The sequence below is a fragment of a genome, unplaced genomic scaffold, assembly GCF_019419815.1.
Source record: "Pyrus x bretschneideri cultivar Hongxiangsu unplaced genomic scaffold, Pyrus_bretschneideri_v1 Contig15, whole genome shotgun sequence".
In the NCBI taxonomy this organism is placed as follows: Eukaryota; Viridiplantae; Streptophyta; class Magnoliopsida; order Rosales; family Rosaceae; genus Pyrus; species Pyrus x bretschneideri.
In genome coordinates, this window is record NW_025999446.1 from 617,993 (window position 1) to 641,295 (window position 23,303).

The 23,303-nt window shown below is 36.2% G+C and overlaps 2 protein-coding genes and 2 long non-coding RNA genes across 4 annotated transcripts; 2 read left to right on the forward strand and 2 right to left on the reverse strand.

Moving 5' to 3' along the window:
* Nucleotides 1–7,133: 7,133 nt before the first annotated feature.
* Nucleotides 7,134–9,928, reverse strand: LOC103945328 (protein DCL homolog, chloroplastic). The gene is given in 4 exon segments (XM_009355888.3): nucleotides 7,134–7,543; nucleotides 9,308–9,422; nucleotides 9,503–9,672; nucleotides 9,674–9,928. Coding segments are annotated over 4 exon segments (624 nt in total). The 5' UTR covers nucleotides 9,842–9,928; the 3' UTR covers nucleotides 7,134–7,372.
* Nucleotides 9,929–11,479: 1,551 nt separating this feature from the next.
* LOC103945327 lies at nucleotides 11,480–12,629 on the forward strand. Its single transcript, XR_007256938.1, has 3 exons — nucleotides 11,480–11,726; nucleotides 11,983–12,187; nucleotides 12,303–12,629. It is a non-coding gene; the product is annotated as an uncharacterized LOC103945327 (long non-coding RNA).
* Nucleotides 12,630–18,025: 5,396 nt separating this feature from the next.
* Nucleotides 18,026–21,837, forward strand: LOC103945326 (putative disease resistance protein RGA3). The gene is made up of 2 exons (XM_048580213.1): nucleotides 18,026–21,225; nucleotides 21,522–21,837. The coding sequence occupies exons 1-2, from the start codon at nucleotides 18,267–18,269 to the stop codon at nucleotides 21,530–21,532; spliced, it is 2,970 nt and encodes a 989-aa protein (XP_048436170.1). The 5' UTR covers nucleotides 18,026–18,266; the 3' UTR covers nucleotides 21,533–21,837.
* Nucleotides 21,735–22,850, reverse strand: LOC108867105. The gene is made up of 2 exons (XR_001953033.2): nucleotides 22,033–22,850; nucleotides 21,735–21,932 (listed from the first exon to the last, which is right to left on the reverse strand). It is a non-coding gene; the product is annotated as an uncharacterized LOC108867105 (long non-coding RNA).
* Nucleotides 22,851–23,303: the final 453 nt, after the last annotated feature.

Genomic DNA, 23,303 nt, shown 5'->3' on the forward strand with positions numbered 1-23,303 from the left:
GATAAATATCAAGGACAGCAGATGTCCAACCATTTCCGAAGAAAACATACCTAAAAGAAGTAAGTTATATGCTAAAACGATTTTTCAAAAGAAAAGATAAATAAAGGATATTCGATAAAGTTCTGTGAGTGAACATCCATCTAACCGGTTACCTAACGTATACCGCGTCAACTTAGTTACCACATTTTGAAAAGGCTTTGACTTAATTATATATTTTTCGTGCGTATGTGTATTATGTTATTAACTGTTCTAAAAATCTTTGCGCTAAACAGGAAGTTACGGTCTTGATTAGTCTATAGGTGTTTGAAAATAAAGAAAGTACTCCTAGATTCTCTTAGGTGTCCGCCTAACCTATCTAAGCACACGCCTAACCCGTCTAAATCCACCTAGGAATTCGCCTAGGTCACAACTCTCACTTAAACAAAAAATCAATAATTTTCACTTTGCATTTAGACTTGTTGAATACTTGAATGAACACTCATTATATATTTATTTCCCATGTTTTCAATATGTTTTAATACTTTATATCTATATTTCATTTTATTTTGCAATTTAGCTATTCCAAAACAATTATGTGTTTATTTATAAATATACACTTATTTAACAAAGATAATAAATTTACTTAAATTTGCCTAGTTCGATTAAGCGCTAGGCCCCAACTTGTCATCCAATCAGCGCCTAACGTCTTTCAAAACCTTGATGTTATCATATCATACATTATTACCATGTGTAGAATAATGTACTAGTCCAACCATGTGAAGGTGCGCACATTTTAGAAAAACTGTGTGCCAATATGGTAGTATACTTGTGCGCATGTCCATTGTGAACTATACATGTTTATTTTAAACCAGGTAGATCTTAAACCCTAAAGTATTACTACATCTTTGGTAATATACACTCAAGTACAGGTCAATAGTCAGCTTTTTATCATTGACTATGTATGATTTTAATTCATATAAAAAATCATGAAGTATTTGTCAAATTTTTCTCGAACTTATAAAGAGTTGTCACTTTTCTTTCATGAACTTTAATTTTAGCCAATTATCCCCTTGAATTTTAGTTTTAGCCGACTACAGCCTGATCTTTTATAATTGATCAATTTCCCCTCTAGCGTTAGATTTTGAAAATTTTCATACATCTTGGTCACGTACACGGTACATGACAATTGTCTGAGGTAAAAAAATGTAATTTTATCCCTAATGTGGACAACGTATTGTTTTTTCCTCTTTTCTTCTACTAGTTCAATCTGTACATTTTTTGTTTGAATTTTATCTTTAATGCAGACAACTATGAATCTTCTCCACGGCCTTGCTTTTTCATAAACATGTTGGGGTTGTGATGCAATTTCCTTAGCATTCCTTGTGACTTGATTCACATGACCGTCTCATTTCACATATTTCAATTCAAGATCCAAATTCAAATAAGAAAAGTAATTACTCATCTCAACAAATTTATTGCTAGAAATTGGCCAATTATGAACGTTTAGAGCTTAATCGGTTAAAATTAAAGTTCATGGTTGAAACTGGCCAATTATAAAAGTCCAGAAAAAATAATCGGCTAAAATTAAACGTTAAGAGAAAAATTGACAGCTCGTTATAAGTTCGAGAAAAAAAATCAATGAATACCTCAAAAATCAATAATAAAGTTTTTGCGTTGATTGGTTTGGGTAAAAGGGAAAGTAAAACTTTAGGCAGATAATTTTGAGCTTTAGCCCAGAGCACAGAAGTAAAGGCATCCGTGAGCAAACTTTTTCCTTTTTCTTTTATTTTCTTTCTCGTTTTTCACTTTTAATTTTGACGATCGATCGTATTCTCTGGCGTGGGGTTTAGGGTAATCTTCTCAAGTTTTCAATCTTGTTTGCGACATTCTAGTGTAATGATTGGTATAAATAATACAAACAATATTGAAGGAAGGACAATATATTGAACCGAATAGAAAAACTCGAGTGTCGAGAATAAATGCTTTAATCACATGAACTACGTAACTCTCAAATTTCTATATCTACCTCTTCCCCGTTGAATGTTCAAAACAAAACAGAAGAAAAAAGTTTGCTTGCGTGACAACCTATTACTCAAACTTTACACAGAACAGAAGTGTGCTGTAAAACTCTAGCATACAACTGAGTTCAACTAATTAAGGTTTAAGATTATGAAACGCAGATTAATTATCCTTTTTTATGTTTCTTTTTAAGGTTAAACTTTACCGTACTATTATCTCTTTGTATAATCGATTATATATGTGGCTGTGTCTATATGTACAGGAACATAGCCATAAATTTCTTCTTATAGAGGTAACTGAAAACAACTAAGAAAATCTTATTATAGTATGGTTATACGTAATATGATATTAAGGATGATATCAAATAATGATGTATCACAATTCTAATGTTACAAAAATTTCAATGTAGTAGTGGAAAGTGGCAAATTGATGAAAAAAATATAAGTATAGGATAGACGGGGGAGAGTTTTTTACAGTTTGAATGACAGAATAAGAGCACTATTGCTTATATAATATTTGATATAAAGTATAAGTAAAATGAATGTATGTTGGATATTCAATATATATATTTTCTTCAAAGATAATCCGTGTATATTATATAATTGTAATAAGCAACTAAACAAACGAATTACTTAAGTATGGTATCTACCCACAGTTGGCTTTCATTGTCCCCGTGTGTGTGTGTGTGTGTGTGTTTCTTGCAATTACACACTTCCCAGTAGAATTTACTATCCCACCAGCAGCGCAGGACAACTCAGTTCCTCTTTTGTACGAAAAGTTGGTCTCTCCCTCTCTTCTCTCTCTCTTTCTGCACTGCAGTCAACCATTATGTTTACAGCAGCAAACCATTACAGAAGAGAGAGAAGGCGTAGAGAGAGAGAGAGAGAGATAGAGTATGTGCGTATCAGTGTATGTCTTCAAGTTTCTCTGTGTATTTCCCGCTATGCCATGCAAACAAAAAGAGAGGAAAGGAAGAAAAGGGGACACGTGGAGGGCTTCTAGGTCTTTTTCTTTTGAGATGTAGCGTTCTTTTGTTTTCTTTTTCTTTCTTTTCTTTCATCTTTGTCATCTTAGTCTTATTTCTCCTACTTGTGGTGCATTCATCGAGAAATGAAGCTAGAGAGCCAAGGTAGGACAAAAAGTGTTGGTGCTATTGCAGTTTGTAGTGTGGGACTCTGCATCAAATTAGACTTTCATGGATTTGTTGGTAGATTTTGTGGTGGTGGAGAGCAGCTTACCAAGCAGAGTTAGGACGTTATCTTAACATTTCGTCTTAATGATATAATAATATATAAAAGGAAACTCATACTTCATTTTATATTGACATTGAACACCAAAACAATGGTGTATCCGTCCCATAAAAATCCTTATCGTGGTGCTTGAATTTTTAACACAATACAACAAAGGCGAAATTGCACAAATCATCAATGTAGTGTGTTTTCATAATTCATATGTCAACGTTACTTCTGTGTAGTAAAACTATGTCGTTAAATCATTCGGTTACAAATATAAAATCTTGATTTAAAGCGAACCTTACATCTAAGTTCTATCACTTTTATGATTATAAAATGATAAATATATTTTAATCTAAGGAGTTACCCAATTCTCTTTCGCTATATCAACTAACCTCGAGAGAGAGTTCAATTTTGCTCATGTGAATTATCGTGTAACCATCATTTTCAAGGGCAGAAATGTCCTTTGAGCCCATCTAAGCGTGTTTTAAATATAAATCAGGTTTGAAAGATCAATTTACCTATGCAAGTGATGAACGTAGAAGAATTTCAGTGCAAAATTCGATGTATACTAAGATTAGTAACGGACTTAACCACGAAATAATTATTCATAAAATCGCATGAAAATGGATGCTTCGTGGAATTTGGCGTATACCAAAAACACCCCTCCAAAAATCAACCAGAACTGAACAAAGGTTGGCACTGTTTTACTATTAGAAAGCCTTCAAAGCAATCTCCTTTTTTTTTTTTCCTTTTACTTTTTATATGATCATTGGCAATTTCTTTTCTCTTTTTTTTTTTTGTTTGTTTTGTTTTCTCAGATTTGTAAACAATAATACCTCTTCCTTCATAATTCTAGTCAAAGTCAGACATGCCCACTCCTCAGAAAACTCAGAAAGTGGTTCATTTTCCTTGCATAAATTTCAATCACGGAGAGGAATTGTCTGCCCTATCATTTTCATATTTTTCCTATGCACTTATGTGATATGTGGTCACAGCTAAGCCACGTTAATATTTTATATTAATTTTTTATAAAAATAATAAAATAAAAAATAATAAAAATATAAAATATTGACGTGACTTAACCGTGACCACACAAACAGAATGACATAAGAAGAGTATGGAAATGAGAGGACAGACAATGCACCTCCTTCAATCACCCCAACGGAAAGTAAAGGCCTTTATTGGAACTCATCAAACCATCCGCATAGCTCGTGGTTGATACTTGATTAGACCCTTGCACATATCACAACCCTTCAAATGCTCGAAGATGGATTGTCTGCCCTTCCCATCTCATTCATTTCTCATCTCCTCTTATTTTTATGGTAACGGTTAAACCACATCAATATTTTATATTTCCATTATTTTTTATCTTATTATTTCTATAAAAATAAATAAATATAAAATGTTGATGTGGCTTAATCGTGACCACAAAAATAAAAGAGCATAGGATGGGGAAGGGCAGACAATCCATCACCCAAATGCTCTGCTTCACCATTGACGCGTACTTGCCCTACTTATTTGGATTGCTATTGTAACGGTATTTTAAATAAATAATGTGTTATCATGCGTTGAAGTTCAATCGTGTAAGAAAAAACGTTCCACATGCACTAGTACAGTGAGTCTCAACCAGGCCGTTCAAACATTGCAGGTGCAACCTAAACTTGAAACACCACCGCAGTAACGTTCCAAAGAAAGTCTATGATTCAAGATCGCTAAAGATCTTTCAACCCCCATGTCTTGCAAGCAAAAGAGAAAACTAATGTGCTATATGGAGTGTGAGGGGTTACGTCCCACATGGATCCTCCATTCCAGCTGTGTGGCACTCTCGAATTAGCGGGAGGCCCACCAAGTACAGTAGGCAAACCTAATGATGATGTTTGTCCAGTAATTATGGCACCACCCTACAGAAGTTGCTCATATTGACTGTAACCATGCACGATAATGGAAGACAGTTGACCTAAACGAGCAACCTTTTCTCTTATTCACCTTTTTCTTAATCCTCAAACACTATAGTTAATACATGCATTATATAATTAATACCTTTTTTTTAGCAAAAATAACTCATTGGCATAACTCTTCACTTTGATTTTTGAGTTTTAAAATTGATAAAAATAATTCCTGAGATTATTCACTGTCAATTATTTTGAACATTTAGTGAAAAATCTCTATTAAATTGAAAAACCACATATTCTAGTGAAGGGACTGATTTGACAAAAATACTCTCAATTTAACAGAAATCTTTCACGAAATGATCAAAAGAATTGATGGTAGACAATATGAGGGACTACTTCTATCAATTTTAAATATCAGAAACCGAAGTGAAGAGTTATGTCAATCTCCATGACCATTTTAACTAAAAAGCCCATAATTAATTACACTAGATTTCCCATTATTTCATTACCCCATAGTTTCTATAGTGAGGCCTCCTAGCCACCATTCAACGCTCTAGCCAATGCTTCAAGTCGATGGTGTGGGCATGAGGTGATTCTGGCCATTGATGTATCGTAAATCTCACAAGCATTAACAGTCAAGATCAGCATGCGCGACTAACTCTAGTACTGATTTAATATCCTGAAATGAGTAACGTTAAAACTAAACCATATATGATCCTCAAGAAAGATTAATTGGCTAATATTCACTCCCTTCTTTTTGAATGGTACAAGAAATGAGAGGAAGGGTGAAATTTGAGTGCATTTATATATCACATCAAAAGAGGAGGGAAACAGCTGGTTTTACTATCTTTGTGTGTTGTTCAAAAATTAAGGCAAAGTAAAAGCTTATGGGTGGGGAAACATTAAAGTTGAGAATATTCCAAACATTTTTAGACCACAAAGCATTAAACATCCTTGAGGGAAAGTCCCTGTTTCTAAGTCTCAAAGAATAAATATGTTTGAAGGGTAACTGCCTGTAGGGAGCATTTCTCTTTTTTTTTTTTTCTTTTTTTTTTTTTTTTGTGGAAACAATAGGGAGCATTTCTTTTGAGCATAATTTACCACCAGAAATATGATGTTCGTCTTCAACATTAACCACATTCCTGCAGCCATTTCACGGTTTTGACAGCGCAAATAATCTTGGGTGCTCCAGAGTACCTGATACTCCGGAGTACTCAAGAAAGTCCCATAGAGTCTAGACAACGTTCATCTGTGAGAGCTTGACTCTTTTGACTCACAGTACCAGTCTCAACTACTGGATTTCTACTAGTTGGTAAAAAGTACGGGACCACGAAGGCAAATGACTTCAAATTATCAGACTTCTAAGCTGTCAGACTACAAAATTTCCATATCTTCACTCATGATACTACCTAAACTGATCAAGACCAAGTCCTATTGGATGGACCATCCATTGCCGGCCCGTTAAACACGATAAAAACTAGGCTAAGGGTGCTCGACTATCATCTGTAGGGAAGCTCTCATGGACCCTATGTATTTTGGTCTCACCCGACCCACCATATGAGAAAACTCCTCAAGTCAGTCTACCTTACCGAAGTTTTTTTCTTATTAATCGCAGCCAAACATAGAGACAAATATCATCAATAGTTGTCACAATGCAAAGTTATTATCTCCGTTGAAGGTCAGCCAAAAAGCTATAAGACCATTGATCACCACATCGAACATCTTCAGAGTGATGGACTATACTGGCACAAGTCTTGAACGCCCGACAAAGGACTCACATATTTTCCTCCGTCTGAATTTTCTAATTATGCTAAAACGATTGATGAAGCTTCTAATCAATGAGAGAGCCAGGTTGTTACCTAATGAGCTTTGAGGACTTACAGGTGCAAAGCTAAGTAAATCAACCACCCCAGTAAAAGCAGGTCCTAGGAAAGACAGAAAAAACCAAAAGTCATAAAATTAAAAAAACATGTTCAAGGCCAAGGAAAGGAGATGCAAGTCAACAAAGTGAAGTCAACTTCAATCATTTTCTTAGTTGTCATTCTTAAAGATACATGTGAGTTTCAGTCAAGGATTATCTACTACATTGACAATTTGTAACTCTAGGTTATATGTGGGTCACTGAAGATCTGAAAACGAAAAGACATTCCCCTTCCAAGGGATAATTTGAATATCATTTCATACGCATCTGTAACTACCAAAGCAAAATTAAGCCCCAATACAAGCGTTAGGAAGGAGTAATGCACATTAGCCACTACCACGTTTAAAATGTTCCTGAATGAATCTATCTGCATGGGATGGGTACTTATCTCGGATATATGCTCGGAGACACTTCTGGTAGGAGAAGTCTATCCATACACCATCAGTTCTTATGACAAATAGGCACCTCGAGCGTTTAAATTGGGGATGCTGATCAACCTTCAGCAAGACAAGTTACAAAGAAAGTGATTAATTTGCACAGGCAAACACAAGAATCCACATCGCAGAAAACACATGGTTGATCATATATAGAACGAAGGACTGGTTCAGAAATCAGTAAGAACTTAAAATGCAATGTTAAATAGTTTAAAAACTCAATGTCAACAATAGTCATTTTAAGTTCTATTAATATAAAGATCAGACTGAAGAAGAGAAGTTTTGAGATAGAGACAGATAATTTCATGTCCCAGAAATATACAGAAACAATAATAGAAATAGTTTTATCTACCACATATTACACTCGTAACTTGTTTCTGAACCAACAACCTAAGGAAAATGTAGCCAAAGAAACAGCAGAAAAAAGTTACACCAAAATATTAATAGTTTACACTTTCAGCTTCGCTATCATTGAATTGTATTGAAATGGTATGAAATAAATAATCTAGGGAAAACTAAGCCCATATAGTCAAGGATAAGTTATAAACATCCAGATCTAAAGTTCCAAACACTTGCCCAATTGCTTAGGACATGCCCTATAAAAGGTTAAAGTGGTAAGAAAAATGCAAAGGCATGTAGCTCATTAAGCTAGAGCACCTGTGACTGGCCTCCCATTGAACTTCATCTTACACAGAGGGGGACAAAAATAAATTTCAGCCTAGATAAATGCTTTTCTATTCACATAATCATTAAGAGATGCCATAAACTTCTTAGTTGTGGATGTTTGTGCAGCGATACTTCAATCGTTTCTTTTATTATTCGGTTGCAATAGAGTTAACATCTTGCATTCATCTCAGGTTTCCTATTACATTGGTTGGTGACACCAATTTCCTGTTAAATCTTTTGGTTGACACAAAAATTGCAATGACTCATGAGCAATAGCATATTAAAAATAGTAGAAGACAGGCCGAAAACAAGGAGAGAAGGGCAGATGTAACAGGGAGAGAAGGGGAGAAGGAGAGAAGGGCGGATGTAACAGGGAGAGAAGGGGAGAAGGGCGTATAAAGATAAGGAATTAAATAAATAAGGGTAATATGATTAGTATCACAATCTTTTAAGCCGTGATGAGTAAGGGATTGGTGCAAATAGGATGAACATCAACTTGCTAGCTTTTCTAACCTATTTCCCCACCCGAATCACTTGCCTTTTTCTCCCCAATTAAATCTCTATAATCCACACTCCCTCACTTCTTGGCCTCCTTATACTTCAGAACAACCATGACTTTTAAATTACCTGCCGCATTCCCTTCGAACATGTTCAAGTTTTAGTCTTCAACAGTCAATATGTTCACCACAAAACTAATACACAAACCCTAAACCCCCTCTTTATATGATTTCAACCTTTGAAACCCTTTTTCGGCTGACCCAAACCGCTCATGAAAACATCAACAGCCTTGTTTCTCTATACAACATAAACTTTCATACTTAAAAGAAGGCACACAATGTGCATTCACACCAACAGTGGTCTGTGACACACAACAACGCGTCTTCCAAACCATCCTTCACACTTCAACAAACAACTTGGTAGATACTACAAATTTAAAACAGACCTTCCTAGTCAATAATAATTCGAGGCTACATTCAAAAGGAACGAATGCACCGATGCTCAAAACCCATCATTTACACCACAGAAAACATATTGGCAATGACTAATGAGTTACTTACACTCAATATTTTATATATTTGATTACAATCCAACCTAAATTCTTCACAAGACATTCAATTAATGGAAATCTCCGACTGTGAATGGTGGAGGAGAAAAAGTTACCATGATAGAATCAATTGCGCAGCCAATTTTATCCTCTGAGTGTGGATGATGAGCAAGAAGCCTTTCCACCACAACCTTTTCATCTTCCTCCGTCAGCCGCTCACCATCCATATACCTGCAAACCACCAAAACCAGTTCACAAAGTAAAACGACGGGGCTCAACGTCGTTGCGAGCTAAGCTCACAGTAAGCATACCTATCAGAGTGCAGAATCTCCTTGGCCAGCAAAACGACGGGCTCGATGTCGTTTAAAATCTCCCGTTCCTTATCCTTCCACTTGCAGTAGTCAGGGTCGTCCCAGCAAGGGTACTTCGGTGGCTCCTTCACGCTTAGCACTCCTCTCAGTGCAGACCTGCCCACCAAGGTACAATAGACTCTCCGGCCGAGTCGACTCGCTCGCCCCGCTACACCACGCCCTGCCGCTCGGGACCGCAAGCCCGAGGCCCAGGCGTCGGTGGTGGACTCGAGCGCAGAGGAACGAAACTGTACGCAGCAGCAACGGGTTTAGAATCGCCATTCGCGTCGTCGTCGTCATCTCATTGTTTGAGTGGCATCAGTCGGCGGTGATGATGACTCAGTGAGTCGTGACTGATGCCGTGGACTTTGTGGGAATATTGATATTTGCTTCGGGTTTTTGGGAGAATAAACAAAATTACAGGCCCATTATGAGGCCCAATTTGAATTGGGGATAAGTAGTTGGGGCCGATAGATGGGTTATCTTATGCCTGATAGGTCCATCACGTGTTTTGTTTTGTTTATATTTTGTGTTGTCCGAGAGTCCAACGAACTGAAAATGCGTGGCCCACACTGCTGGATTTGGGTTATCATTCAAGGTTTGAAACTTTGAACTTTATAGTTAAATGACAGAGGTTTTGAAATGGTAACGAGAGTTGAGAGTATGAATTCTCACATACTTAAGGAGTTTTGTATGTATTTATAAGGAGTTTAGGTATTATTAGGGGCATTTTGATATAGGCGCCTCGTTTTTTAATTTTTTAGACTAAACATATACTTCTTTTGAAAATTTGATCAAACATTTTCCTAAAGTTTTGGTTATTAATTTCAGTTTTTCACATAAGTACAATTTTGTTTAGAACTTTAGTTTTTCACGACTTCTCCTAGGCATTTGCGTTCTTTTTTCTTTTTTCTTTTCCTATTATCCCTATATTTATGCATTTATTATCCATCTCTATGCATTTTTTTATTGTTTGTTGTAAATTTTACTTTTTTTGTGAATATAGTAGAATATTTATAAAAAAAAAATTGTCAAATTTTATTATTTAGAAGACCCAACACATAATAAAGATTTGTTTGATTATATAGCTACGTCTAGTTACCTATAATATGGACACATTTAGTTTTATAGTAGATTTGATTTTTTGTATTTCTCGGTACATTTGGAATGTAAATGTACCAAAATGGTTATCTGATAGAAACAATTGGTTTTGTGGTACAATTGGGAATTTTTTTGTTCATTTGGTCTTTTGGTACAATAGGAATTTAAACGTACCAAAAGGGTTACCTGACCATGGGCACATTTGGTTTTATGGTACATTTGAAATTTTGATACATTTGGTTTCTCTGTATATTGGAAATCTAAACGTACCAAAAGGGTTACATAACAATGGGTACATTTGGTTTTATGGTACATTTGAATTTTTGGTACATTTGTTTTCTCGGTACATTTGAAATCTAAACGTACCAAAAGTCGATACTTTTGTTCTCAAATGTACCATAAGTTTTAAGTATATTTTTTATATATCTATACAGGAAAAAAATATGTATTGAAGACCTTTTATTGAGACAATTTTAATAGAAAGAGTTTTTTTAAATGAGGAATTAGTTAATTAATTTTTTATTTTATTTTATTAAAAATGTCATTTAATGCGTAGAAGGGGATTGACGAAATTAAATTTCTATATTATAGGCAATTAGTTACTAAGCTACCTTATGCCTCTATATAAATGCATTTAATAACATGGAAATTAAATAAATAAAAATTATTGAGGTGTCAATTGATCAAAGCACCTTAATCAAATATTTAAAATGGATGAATGTTTAATCTAACAACTATAGAAAAGATGTAGAGCATTCTAATTTTCCCTATTATTTATATGTATGTCAATTAGTTGTATTGTGTATACTTTTAATTTTTATCATGATACCGAAGCAATTTAGTTTATGTGTTGAGCCAACAACCTATGTCGGGGCGGAGCCACTAAGAGACCAGGATGGTCTCGAGCCCAACCTAATCAGTCTTCCCTGAATATTCTAATTTTGATGATGAGGGTGAAGGCATAGTCAAGGCAGGGGATGCTGTTGAGTTAACTGAGAGGCCTTCCACTTCTGGTGAGAGGGTGAAAGCATAGTCGAAGCAGATGATGATGATGTTTAGTTGCATAAGAGGCCTTCCACTTATGGTAATTAATCTCTTTTCTATTTATTTACCAACTCACTCTATTCATTTTACATAAATGTTCTAATTTCTGGGTAGAGCTTTTATCATACTTGCCAAATTACAAGATTATTCCAACAAGTATAACTGTATATATAATGTTGCAATGTACTTGTAACTCCCAATATCGTGATTTGCAATGCTCTAGTTTTGTTTTATTTTTAAAATCTCCAGAAACTATATGCAAGAAAGTAACAATTTATAGTCACAAAATTTTGCAGGAAGTTTCATGAGCATGCTTTTGGGAGGCCGGAAGACCTCAAAATTCAAATGGCTGGATTTGCCAAGACCCTCCTGTGGTCTGATTCAGCTGCTAGTAGGTACAAGGTTTACAAACAATGTTGCCTGAAATAAACTGAGACCACTACACCGGAGCTCACTTTGGTCGGGTGCAAAAATCATCGAAAAGGAAGAGTGTGGAAATAGGTAATCTCAAATTAATTGGGGTGTACAGTTTATGCATGCATGTTTCGTTGACCTCTTGAAGTTTTTTCATTAATCCTACCCACCTGACTGTTGCGAGTGCTGTTAATGAATGCAGGGCTCACATACTTTGGCTTTAGAGGAAGTGAGATGGAAATGGAGAGAAAGCTGCATGCATTACTAGAACCGGTGGCTGGCTGCTGGATTACATATTTCACCGGAATGGTCTTTTCCTTTGCTTTCAGGCAAAATGAAGATCGTCTGGACATAGGCACATTCAAAAGCTCCATTGCGTGGTATGTGTAGTATAATGCAGGGAGCTCCAGACTTGTTTGAGGTCTTCAGTATATTTCTCAGAAAAATGTTGTTCAACTACTAGAATATTATTCACTGGACCTGCCGGGTACAGTGCAAACTTTATGTAAATACTAAACAAATTAGTAAAGTTTGGCAAATTGAACATAAACAACTGAGAAATTCAAATAGAAAATGTATTATGAAATAATGGTACGCTAGTTAGCACCAAGTTTGCTTCAATGTCATCAAATATGCATAAACCCGGGGAAGGAAATAATTCAAATAGCATTGAGATAACCTTAAGACGTTCTCGTCGAGGAAAAAAAAGAAAAAAAAAGCTTTCTTAGATTGATGGACCGTGATTTTAAAATTTTGAATCCTCCGACCAAAATATGAATTTATTTATGCTTTTTTTTTTTTTCGTTTCATTTCAATTTTTTTTTTTTTTTTTTTTTGATTTTGGAGTGTATTGCCTGTAAAAATGAACTTTGAATCCTCCAACAGAAATTGTTTTAAGTCCAGTACCAAAGTCAGAAGCTCTTTAGGCTGCCATAACTTGTGTGGAGTGTACCATCAAACTGGTTGTGCGACGAATGCAACTCCTGAATACACACTTCCCAGTGGAATTTACTATCCCACCAGCAGCGCATGACAACTCAATTCCTCTTTTGTACGAAAAGTTGGTCTCTCCTCTTCTCTCTCTCTGCACTGCACTCAACCATTATGTTTACAACAACTGCAAACAATTACAGAAGAGAGAGAAGACGTAGAGAGAGAGAGTTTGCGCGTATCAGTGTATGTCTTCAAGTTTCTGTGTGTTTTTCCCGCTATGCCATGCAAACAAAAAGAGAGGAAAGGAAGAAAAGGGGACACGTGGAGGGCTTCTAGGTCTTTTTCTTTTGAGATGTAGCTTTCTTTTATTTTCTTTTTCTTTCTTTTCTTTCATCTTTATCTTCTTAGTCTTATTTCTCCTACTTGCGGTCCATTCGCCGGGAAATGAAGCTAGAGGACCAAGGGAGGACAAAATGTGTTGGTGCCATTGCAGGCCGTAGAGTAGGAGAAATTTTTACTTGTGACAGAAACATAATTGGTACATTACGTGTTTTAATAAGAGTGGTGTGAAATTTTATTTGTTAAGTTATTAACTTTTTAGCACATATATCCCACTATTTGTATAGTGGCACGTGGTATGTCATCCCGCGTACCAATCACACTAAAAAAATCTCTTGTAGAGTAGGACTCTGCATCAAATTAGATTTTCATGGATTTGTTTTAGTTTTTGTGGTGGTGGAGAGCACTTACTAAACAAAGTTAGATCGTTATCTTAATATTTTGTGTTAATAATATAATCACGTATGAAAAGAAACTCACACTGAACATCCCATGACGACAGTTTACTCATCCCATAGAACTTATTCTCATGGTGTTTTGAGTTTTTAACGCAGTACAGCAATGGCGAAATTGCACAAATCATCCATGTAGGCATGTATCTTTCGTAAGTAAATTTATTATATTTCGTATAAATAAGTATCTGTTTATACTTAAAATATATATAGGTTCAACATAAATTACAAAATAGAATTACATATATATTATGAAGTAATAGAACATAATGATAAAATGAGGAACCAACATATAATGTGGGTTCATTTAAGTATTCAACAAATCTCTTACAATTTATTTATAAAAATAAAATGCAAAATGAAATTATTTATATTTTGTCTAAAGTGAATTACAACTTAGGTGAGTCTGAGCGAGCTAGGCACATGCCTAGGCGAGCGCCTTAGTAGGTCTATGCTTTTTTTTCTTAATTTTCAAACGCCTAGACTTTAATCGGAATGGTAACCGACCGCTTAGCGCCCATGCTAAAGGAGATTTTTAGAACAGTGAATATGTTTTAATATAACTTATTACCCAATTTTCTCTTGCTACTTGAACTAACCTCCAGTGAGATTCAATTTGCTCATGTGCACATCATGTAACCATCATTTTCAAGGGCAGAAATGTCCTTTGAACCTATCCAAAGCATGTTTGACATGTAAATCAGGTTTAAAACATCAGTTACCTATGCAAGCTAGTGATGTACGGAGAAGAATTTCAATGCAAAATTCTAAGTATACTAAGATTATTAACGGACTTAACCACGATATAATTGTTCATAAAACAGCATGAACATAGATAACTCTTGAAATTTAGCGTATACCAAAAATACCCCTCTAAAATCAACCAGAACTGAACAAAGGTTGGCACTGTTTTAATATTAGAATGCCATCTAAGCAATCTCCTTTTTCTTTTTTTTTACCCTTTTACTTTTTATACGATCATCGTCAATTTTTTTCTCTTTTGTTTGTTTTTGTGTTTTTCTTCTCAGATTTGTAAAACAATAACACCTCCTCTTTCATAATTCTAGTCAAAGTCAGATATGCCCACTCCTCTGAAAACTCAGAAAGTGGTTCATTTTCCTTGCATGCATTTCAATCACAGCAACGGAAAGCAAAGGCCTTTATTGGAACTCATCAAAGCATCCTCATAGCTCGTGGTCTATAGTTGATTAGACCATTGCACGTATCACAACCCTTCAAATGCTATGCTTCACCATCGACGAGTACTTGCCCTACTTATTCGGAACGCTACTGTAACGGTATTTTAAATAAATAGCATGTTGTCATGCGCTAAAGTTCAAACGCACGAAAAAAAAACATTCCACGTGCACCAGTACAGTAAGACGGTTAGATTTGCACAACTAAATTCTTAGAGTCTCAACCTGATTGTTTAAACACTGCCAATGCAACCTAAACTTAGAAAAACCACTACACTAACGTTCCAAAGAAAGTCTGATTCAAGATCGCTAAAGATCTTTCAATCCCCATGTCTAGCAAGCAAAGAGAAAATATGGACTGCGAGGGGTAAGGTCCCACATGAATCCTCCCTTCCAGCTGTGTGGCACTCTCAATTTAGCGGGAGGCCCACAAATACAGTAGGAAAACCTGATGATAATGTTTGTTCCGTAATTATTAGAGAATTTTAATTAAAAACTCACAGAAATGTTCACTTTAACGAAAAATTATATTTTTACATTAAAAAGTCAAACTTGATACTATTCATTTTACCTTTTATTTTGTCCTTATCTTTAAAATTCAAAATTTTCAAACCATTTTTATTAATTTTCTATAATTATTATGGCACCACCCTTATATTTCAGAACAACCATGAATTTTAATTTACCTGCCGCATTCCTTTCAAACATGTTCAAGTTTTAGTCTTCAACACTCAATACGTTCACCACAAAATTAATACACGAACCCTAAACTCCCTCTTTCTATGATTTTAGCCTTTGAAACCCTTTTTCAGCTTGTTTCTCTATACAACAAAACTATCATACTTAAAAGAAGGCACACATTGTGCATTCACACCATGATAGAATCAATTCCGCAGCCAATTTTATCCTCTGAGTGTGGATGATGAGCGAGAAGCCTTTCCACCACAACCTTTTCATCTTCCTCCGTCAGCTACTCACCATCCATATACCTGCAAACCACCAAAACCAATTCCCAATAACTCAGTGAGTCGTGACTGAACCGGTGGACTTTTTGGGGATTATGATATTTGTTTCGGGTTTTTGGGAATAAAATTACAGGCCCACTATGAGGCCTAATTTGTGTTGGAGATAAGTAGTGGGGCCGATGGATGCATTATCTGATGCCTGATGGGTCCATCACGTGTTTTGGTTTGAACTACGTGGCCCACATTGCTGAATTTGGTATTCAAAGTTTGAAACTCTGAACTTCACAAATAAGTGACACAGATTTTGAAATCGTAATGAGAGTTGAGAGTATGAATTCTGGAGTTTTGAATGTATTTATAAGGAGTTTAGTTGTATGGTATACTTTTAATTTATATTATGATACTAAAGCAGCTTAGTTTACGTGTTGAGTCAACAGTCCATGTCGAGGGTGGAGTCACTAAGGGACCAGGATGGTCTCGAGCCCAACCTGGCTATGGTGTCGGAAACTTTCCAATGGTCCCAAGCTTGCAGTTTTCATGAGACATAAGGAGGAAGATGAATTGTTGCTCGTGAGAAAGTCGAGTCGAACCACATCTTTTGTTGTTTTGCCTTTGTAGTTTAATGAAACTGTGAGTTTGTAGATGAGGTTATTAAAATAGATTTTAATATTATTTCTAAATCAACCTAATCAAATATTATTTGCAGACCTCTTGTTTTGCCCTCCTCCTATTAAAGGATGCAAATCAAAATTATTTTTTTTGTATTTTTAATTTTTTTTAGTGATTAAGCTGCTCTTACCGCTTAGTACTAATGTCTCTTCACTTGTAATTGAGAAGTCTTAGGTTTGATTCTTACCAAAGGTGAATTTGAACCATATTATTTCTAGCAAATGGTGATATAGGAGATTTCTTTCGGTTGGTATAATTTTTATATACTTTTACTCTACTTTACTTATGCTTTGAAGTCAAATGTGAGATTTGTTCAATTTCGCTCACATGCGCATTCTTGTAATAGTAACTTTTAGGTTTAAATTTATTCACATTTTTTTTCCACATTACTACACTTTATGGATTTGTTACCTTCTGGGTGTCTACCAACAAAGCTTGATTTGGAGTCCAAGTGGACATTCCGAGTCGGGGTGTGTCACTAACTCTCTCCACCAATGCTAAACAAAAATAAAAATCATAGGCAATTTAGTAACTACATGTAACATATTATAGATATTATATTAAAGTGTGATTGTATAAATCTTAGATATATTTGGTTATTAGTTATTCTTTCCCTATTAGGATTGTATTTACTTGGAGGACAAGTATTTCTCTCATCTTTATTACTATAAATAAATGCACTGTGTAAAGAGAATAACATCTCATATATTTAGAGAAATCACTACACTTTCTCCACTCTCTCTTATCAGATAAACTGGCCACAGCACAACATGAATTTTGTTGTTTTTTACACTACCTTTACAACCATATAAACACAGCAAGCCTTAGTTAAAATTTAAAAATAAAAAATAAAATAAGTAAATTTATTCTAACCTCTTTCAAGCACACTCGTAGTCGTACGGGTCTGTACAGTTTGGAAGTATATGATACAAATAAGCTGACAACTGACAAGGTAAAAAGTATCAAACTTTAGGGCAAAGTGCTTTTTTACACTCCTTTTTTGGGGGTGTTAATCAAAAGGACCACGACCTAAAGTTTTTAAATTGCACCATTTTATGCCTTTTGTTGGTTTAACCATTATGTATGCCGTTAGATTATTGATGTAGCTTTTATGAAATCTATCTTGAGTTGTGTCAAAGAAAAAATTGCAACTTAACAGCATATACATAACAATTAAACTAACAGAAGTCATAACATGATGCAATTTAATATCTTAAGAATGTAAATTGACAAGAAAGATGATCAATAATGGCTCTTGAAGAAATAAGTGAGGGATGACTCACCTCTACCCTATTATTTGTCTAGCAGGCCCATATTCTTATCTCAAAAGCATAAATAATTTTCAGATTAAAGTTTAAAAGTATGTGTGAATCGTCAATCTAACTTTTGACTTTTGAGATAAAGATTCCTGCTTTCTTCCTGGTCAATAATGGCTGTCGAAGAAATAAGTGAGGGATGACTCACGTCTACCCTACCATTATTATTTGTCTAGCCAGCCCATATTCTCATCTCAAAATTTGGCCAGAAGAAAAGTGATACCATATACCATACCAATCCTCTTCTTCTCACTTCATATCTCTTGTTTTTCTCTGTTTCCACTGCTAACCAAAACATGGCTGAGGCACTCATTTCCGTGCTTCTCGAACAACTGGCTTCAGTAACTTTCCAATACGTCGGAGAAGAGTTGAAGCTGGTTTTGAATGCGGAGAAAGATGTTCAAGAATTCGAGGCCAAACTTAAAGTGATTGGTGCTGTGCTTGAGGATGCGGAGCTGAGGCAGGTAAAGGAGGCCAGCGTCAGAAATTGGCTGGAGCAGCTGAAAGATGTGTCGTACAAGATGGACAATGTGCTGGATGAGTGGAAGACTGAAATTCTGAGACAACAAGTTGAGAAACAAGAAGAGCACGGTGGAAGTACTTCTCTTGTTGCTAAGAAGAAGAAGAGGGCGGTATGTTTCTCTATTCCCTCCTCTTGCTTTTGTTTTGGCCAAGTCGGCCAAGTCAGTCGGGTAATTCTTCGTAGTGACATTGCTCATAAGATCAAAAGTCTGAATGAAAATTTAGATGTGATTGCTAAGCAAAGAGAAACATATAACTTTCAATTCACAGAGAGAACGACCACTGAACAACCTGAGCGAGAGAAAACTTCTTCTTTTGTTGATGAATCTATCATATTTGGTAGAGAACAACAAAAGGAAGTTTTGGTTGGCAAGTTGTTGAATGAGAGTAGTCAAGAAGAGAGGGGCCTCCTTGTCATCCCTATTGTCGGGATGGGAGGAATGGGGAAGACAACTCTGGCCCAATTGGCTTTTAACGATGAAAATGTTAAAGTTTGTTTTGGGATGAGAATATGGGTTTGTGTTTCAGACCCTTTTGATGAGATGAAAATTGCTAAAGCCATCATTTCTGGTGCTAAAGCTGTCAGCCCAAATTCGGATGAGTTGGAAGATTTCTTTCAATGTATGTCTGAATCCATCAGGGGAAAGAAGTTTCTCCTTGTCCTAGATGATGTGTGGACTGAAGACCAAAGAAAGTGGGAGAAATTGAAGTTGCCATTAGTACAAAGTGGCGCCCATGGCAGTAGAATATTGGTGACCACTAGAAAACAGGTGGTTGCTGATATGGTGGGAGCTCCCACTCACACCATTAATTTGGAGAGGTTGAGCAAACAAAATTGTTTGTCAATATTCAACCGTATGGCATTTTATAATAGGGATAAGGATGGTGTGTTGGAAGCCATTGGTGAAGAAATAGCAAAAAAGTGCAAGGGTTTGCCTCTTGCTGCAAAGACTCTGGGTAGTCTCATGCGTAACAAGAAAACGAGGAAAGAATGGCAAGAAGTTTTGAACAGTACGATATGGGACTATGAAGAGGTTGAGCAACAAGTTTTCCAACCACTATTACTGAGTTATTTTGATTTGGCACCTGCGGTCAGACGATGCCTTCTATATTGTGTTATCTTTCCAAAAGATCATTGGATCAATAAAGATTATTTGATTGAGTTGTGGATGTCACAAGATTATCTCTATTTGAAAAAAGACATGGAGAAGAAAATAATTGGCCAAAGGTTTTTCAATAACTTAGCAATGCGATCTTTCTTCCAAAACTTTGAAGAAGATGTTCTAGGAAATATCGTGAGTTGTAAAATGCATGATATTGTGCACGACTTTCTGCAGTTTCTTACTCAAAATGAATGCTTTACAATGGAGGTTAAGGGTGGTAACGATACAATAGAGGCCTTGGGTGCCAAGATCCGCCATTTTACCTTAATGCTTGCACCCAAGGGTCCACTCTCATGTGTTTCGTTTTCCAGCTGCGATCTACGTACTCTTGCAACTTTTGATTCAAAATTTAATGCTGTGGACTCAACTTTGATCTCGCAGTTGAAACATATTAGGACATTAAATTTGAGTGGTGGTTGTATTGAAGTGCTTCCGGAAGAGATAGGTGAATTGGTGCATCTGAGGTTCATTGATTTGTCTGGAAATGATGGTTTGAAAAAGCTACCGAATGCGGTGTGTAATTTATACAATTTGCAGACATTGCGCCTTGAAAGATGTGGGAAACTTGAAAGTCTACCTCAAGGCATGGGTAAGTTGATTAACTTAAAGCATCTTTATGTTTGGGATTGCCGTCAACTGAAGTACTTGCCGAAAGGGATTGGGAGATTAACAAATCTAAGAAGACTAGATTGGTGCCCTGTTGGCGGTGGTAAAGACGATGATGAAGCGTTTGAATTGGGAGATTTGAGAAACTTAGACCAACTTCATAAACTCTGGATGGTATTTTATGGGGAAGTTAAAGTTGCTGTGGGTGAGGGTGAGAAAGCATCACCCCTGGGGAACAAACAACAACTCTTACGTTTGGATGTAAGTTTTGAAGATCGGGAAGGTGACGAGGGAAGAAGAAGCAGCAGTAGTGCAGAAACACTGAATTTTTTACGACCGCATCCAAATTTGGAATTGTTAAGAATTGAAAGGCATAATGGAAGCACTGCCCCCAACTGGATCATGTCATTAAACAATTTGAGACTTCTCACTCTCTATGAATGGAATGAATGTGAAGTTTTACCTCCTTTGGGAAAATTACAGTCTCTCGAAACACTCAGGCTTCGGAGCATGGAAGGAGTAAAAAAGGTTGGAGTTGAGTTTCTGGGAATAGAAAAGGAAACGTCATCAGCATCATCATGCATTACTCTATTCCCAAAATTGAAAAAACTCATATTTGAGTCCATGGGGGCGTGGGAAGAGTGGAAAGGAGTGGAAGAGTTGAAGGAAGAGGATTCTCATATTACCATAATGCCATGCCTTTCTTCTTTACAGATTTGGGAGAGCCATCAGCTAAAAACACTGCCAGACTTCTTGCGGAAAACACCACTTCAGACACTTGATATCAGTTACTCTAAGAGTCTTGCACGAGGTTGCCGAAAAGGCAGAGGAAAGGAGCGGCCCAAGATTTCTCACATCCCCAATATCACAATCTGGCCTAAATATTCTGATTCTGATGATGAGGGCGAAGGCATAGTGGAAGCAGAGGATGATGTTGAGTTGCAGGAGAGGCCTTCCACTTCGGGTAAGTAAGCTCTTTTCTATTTATTTACCAACTCACCCTATTCATTTTACATCAATGCGCTAATTTCAGGGTTGAGCTTTTACTATACTTGCCAAATGACAAGATCTCATGTTCCAACTAGATAAGTTATTATGCAACTTTAAACCGGAAATTATACTTGCCAAATGACAAGATCTCATGTTCCAACTAGATAGTTTTATTTTATTTTTAAAATCTCTGGATTTGAGACTATAAGCAACTTTAAACCGGAAATTATATGCAAGAAAGTAACAGTTTATGGTCACAAAATTTTGCAGACCTCCAGTAGTGTGATTTAGCTGCTAGCAGTTAGAGGATGGACGCAGGAGAGGAAGTGAGATGGAAAGGGAGACAAAGCTGCATGCATTACTAGAACCGGTGGTTGGCTGCTGCATTACAGATTTCATCGGAAACGTCTTTTCCTTTGCTTTCGGGCAGAATGAAGATCGTCTAGACTCTAGACATAGGCACATTAATTGTGTGTATGTGTGTACAGTATAATGCAAAGATATCATTCACTGGACCTGCGGAGTACAGTGCACATTTTATGTAAATACTAAACAAATTAGTAAAGTTCGGCAGATTGAACAAAAATGCTATCGAGAAACAATCGATAAGTACATGCCTTCGCTGTTTGCAGCGAGTGGATTGATCGGTTATTCTGGGAAGCTCTTGACATCACCTTGCGGCTGCACATCAAAATTCTCAAAATTCAATTAAAATGCAAGCTTTATCAGTTGAGGCAGTTCATCAAACAGATTGTGTGCATAATAAAGGAGGTCATCTTACCTTGGACCAGGACCAGTACTGGACAGAGCCAGAGGAGGCAGAAGGCTCGCGGAGCTGAGAGGAGGCGAGGAACCGTTTGCTGAAACAAATGAGGCCTTGAGGCGGAGAGGCGCAGAGCTTGTAGCGGAGCTGGTCGGCGCCGGTGCAAAGGTCACAGCAGCCGATGGTTCGTTGGATATTCAACTTGTAGCGGAGTATCGATGGATTGGACTGGTGAATTGGGGTTTCTCACAAGGGTTTCATTGAGCGTTTGGGAATCTCGAATAGAGTAATGAATTAGGGTGCGAATGGTTCGTTTCGGTACAGTTTTGAGTGAAATCGAAATTTTTTACGATTTAGTTCGGTGCAATTTTAAAGTTAAAATTAAACTGAAACCAAACTGCTTGATCTGAATTGATTTTTTAAGAAGAAAAAATGTACAGTTTAAAATTTAACATATTGATATGCATTTTCATATACAAATTTTAAAAGTTACATTTAACAATAATTCCTGCAAAACATCAAGAAGTTTGATTAGAACAAATGCTAGTACGCACCTAGTGCAACAACAGCAACATGAAAAAGACATTTGTTATGGAAACAATTAGTATAGTGCATGCAGTCGTGATGTTAAAAGAAGTTTGTGCAACAAAAGGGTGTCACATACAAGGTGTAACACAAAACAAGTTGAATAACTTTTAATTCATATATGTTTTTGTGTGTGTATGATGTATAAAATAAGAAAGGTCCTTCAAATTAATGAATGAAAGAAAGTGATGAATGATGATATTCTAGTGTGGTTGAGTCCATACTAAATGTATAGACTCTAACAACAACCAGTTAAACATGACATCTACTATAGACATTTAATTAAATGTTAATTAATATTTGTGGTGCGGTTTTCAAAAATCGAAACCGAAACCAAACCGTTTACTACACCTTGATTCGGTTTCAAAATCGAAACCATTTGAAAACCGCAAAATCGTTCGGTGCGGTCTAATTTGTTTCGTGTTTCGGTTTCAATTTTCGATTCCAAGTGCCCACTCCTATAACAGATACGTAAAATGTTGGTGGTGCTGCTCTCTGAGAATTTTGCTAGGGTTTTTGAATGGCTCGTAGCCAAGAGAGCAATTTTGCTAGGTTTTTGAATGGCTCGTAGCCAGACACAAAAGGTCGGAAAGGTTCTCAAAATGAGGTCGTTGGCAATTGTTTGAATGTTTCTAATTGTTGTCCTCAACTCATGGCAAATTTTATTTGAACTCATATAATCTCTTTCTATATTCAACTTAAGT